The sequence below is a fragment of the Penaeus vannamei genome, chromosome 17, assembly GCF_042767895.1.
Source record: "Penaeus vannamei isolate JL-2024 chromosome 17, ASM4276789v1, whole genome shotgun sequence".
Taxonomy (NCBI): domain Eukaryota; kingdom Metazoa; phylum Arthropoda; class Malacostraca; order Decapoda; family Penaeidae; genus Penaeus; species Penaeus vannamei.
The window spans coordinates 8435206-8437705 of NC_091565.1; the positions used below are offsets into that span (position 1 = coordinate 8435206).

Here is a 2500-nt window from a genome sequence, read left to right on the forward strand (position 1 = left end):
TGTTCTGGAAGAGAGAATTGTGGTCGTTCTGTGGCGAGAATCGACGCCTGTCCTTAGTCTCTGGGGATGAGAGGGACGCCCGGAAGGTGAGGGATGGGGAAAGGGCGCGGGATTGGGGTAGAGAGTGGGATGAAGATGGGGAGTGGAGTAAGGATGAGGAGAGTGAGTGGGATGGGGAAAGGGAGCGAGATAAAGATGGGGAGTGGAGTAATGATGAAGATGGTGAGTGGGATTGGGGTAGAGAGTGGGATGAAGATGGGGAGTGGACTAAGGATGAGGATAGTGAGTGGGATGGGGAGAGGGAGCGAGATAAAGATGGGGAGCGGAGTAAGGATGAGGATAGTGAGTGGGATGGGGAAAGGGAGCGAGATAAAGATGGGGAGCGGAGTAAGGATGAAGATAGTGAGTGGGATGGGGAGAGGGAGACGGATGGAGATACAGACTGGGGACTGGGTGGTCTGAAGGAGTCCAGAGGATCCTGAAAGCGGAAGGAGTTCACAGGAGCGAGAGAGTACCTGGAGGAGTCCGTCCTTCGTGGTGGAGGCAAGAGAATTTCGGCCAAAGGGGGACGCAATTCTTTAAGGAAATTTTCGTCATACTTGTCAGGATCTTTTGTATATTCTGTTGAGTCGTGGTCATGTTTAGTCACTTCTTCGCCATGTTCAATTAATCTTTTATTGGCCAAAGCATCCATACTATCATTATCATCAAGGAAATCATCGCTCATATCATTATCATCATCCTCATCATTATCATTTATGTCATCCACACTAACATCATGGTCATTCACACTAATTATTATATTGCTATTGCTCAACATTTTACTGGTTGTTTGATCACGTCTTAAATCAGAGACATTTGAAACTGTCACTATTCCTTGTTTACTTTTATCAGTCGTATCTTCATCTGTGAATTTATCATCGTCTTCTGTGTTTACTTCAATAATATCGAAATTAAGCAAATTAATTCTCTTATCTTCACCATCCCTATCATCACTTTCATCCTCCATATCTTCACTCCGAGCGTACTCTAAATCCTCATCATCGTCATCGATATCACCATCATAATTATTATCAACCCCATTCATGATTTTCACACCTAATTCGGGCTCAAAAGCTCCCAAAAACATTAACTGTCCTCCATTCACTTCTTTAGCCGAAGGATCCCTACCTTTCTCAGAGTCACGCGTCTCGAACGGAGTCAGAAAATCGCGAGAGTCGGAGGTGTTGTCATCGTAAACGTCGTCGTCGTCCAGCTCGAACGTATCCACAAAGTCGTCATCGCTTTTGGCTTCACTTATTCTCGCCGACGACACCACGACCACAGCGGCCAAAAGGACGACCTAGAATGAGGAAGAAATAAGGAAAATATCGGTTTATTGCTAATATCTTGTTACGAAAGGAAGTAGTAGTAATAGATGCAATGGCAACCATCTAAATTGCTATTATTGCTATTAATATCATTATAATAATGGTATTCATAATGACAATTATTTAATTTCATCACTTCTGTTGTAATAGTTCAGATTACTAATGTCAGGCATTTTAATTGCCCTCATTGCGAAAAATGCTTTCTAAAAATAAGGAGAGATTATGAAAGCGTGTGCGTGAGAGAGAGAGGGGCGAGGGAGAGAAAAAGGAAAATATAGATAGAGATAGATAGATAGATTGGGAGAGAAAGAGAAAGAGAGAGAGAAAGAGAAAGAGACAGACAGACAAAAATACAGAAACAGATAAAGAGAAAGAGAAAAGCAAGATATAATAATATAGACGTATAGAAAATAAAAAAAGAAACAGAAAGAAATGAAAATTAACAACAGAGAAGAGAGAAAAAAAAAATCATTTGTCTATCCAATAATCGCAAAAATAACTACCCGAAACGTTTTCAACAAAGGTCACACAGCTGTTTACATTCCCCGCCGGACTCGCGAGAGTGTGCTCCCGCCGGTGGCCTTTGGAACAGCTGATGCGTGGATTTGGCGGGAAAAGTTAGGGTGAATTTGGCGGGAAAATGTTAGGGTTCCGGAATTTTCCAAAAGAAAGGGAGAAAATAAAAGAAATGAGAAAAGGAACGAGGAAATGGTGAAGGGAGATGGAACATGTTTAATTAACACGTGAGGTGTAAAAGGGAAAGATGGAAATTAAGTTTTTTATGATAAGGTAGAGGGAAAACTAAGAAAAATATATTTTTGATAATCGGAGGAAGAACCCGGTATTAAAAATAAAAGGTTAAGAAGAGTGTCAATGACTGAAATTTATTCAATCTATCATTTTATATCTATAAATCTATTAAGATTCTGAATTAACCATTTTTATCGATCAGAATGTATGAGCCTTCATTTCCGCTATCAAAGAACTTTTAAATTATTATTAAGTTATTGTTCAACATTTTACTGGTTGTTTGATCACGAAATTTGAAACTGTCACTATTCTTTGTTTACTTTTATCAGTTGTATCTTCGTCTGTGAATTTATTATCGTTTTTTTATGTTTACATCGATA

The 2500-nt window shown here is 39.8% G+C and overlaps 1 protein-coding gene across 1 annotated transcript in view; it reads right to left on the minus strand.

Moving 5' to 3' along the window:
• The window catches only part of LOC138864535 (uncharacterized), a 13509-nt gene that overhangs the window by 8018 nt on the left and 2991 nt on the right, over positions 1 to 2500 (minus strand). The window contains exon 2 of the mRNA XM_070131871.1: positions 1171 to 1342. Within this exon, the coding sequence (XP_069987972.1) occupies positions 1171 to 1342 (172 nt within the window). The remainder of the gene's footprint in view (positions 1 to 1170; positions 1343 to 2500) is intronic.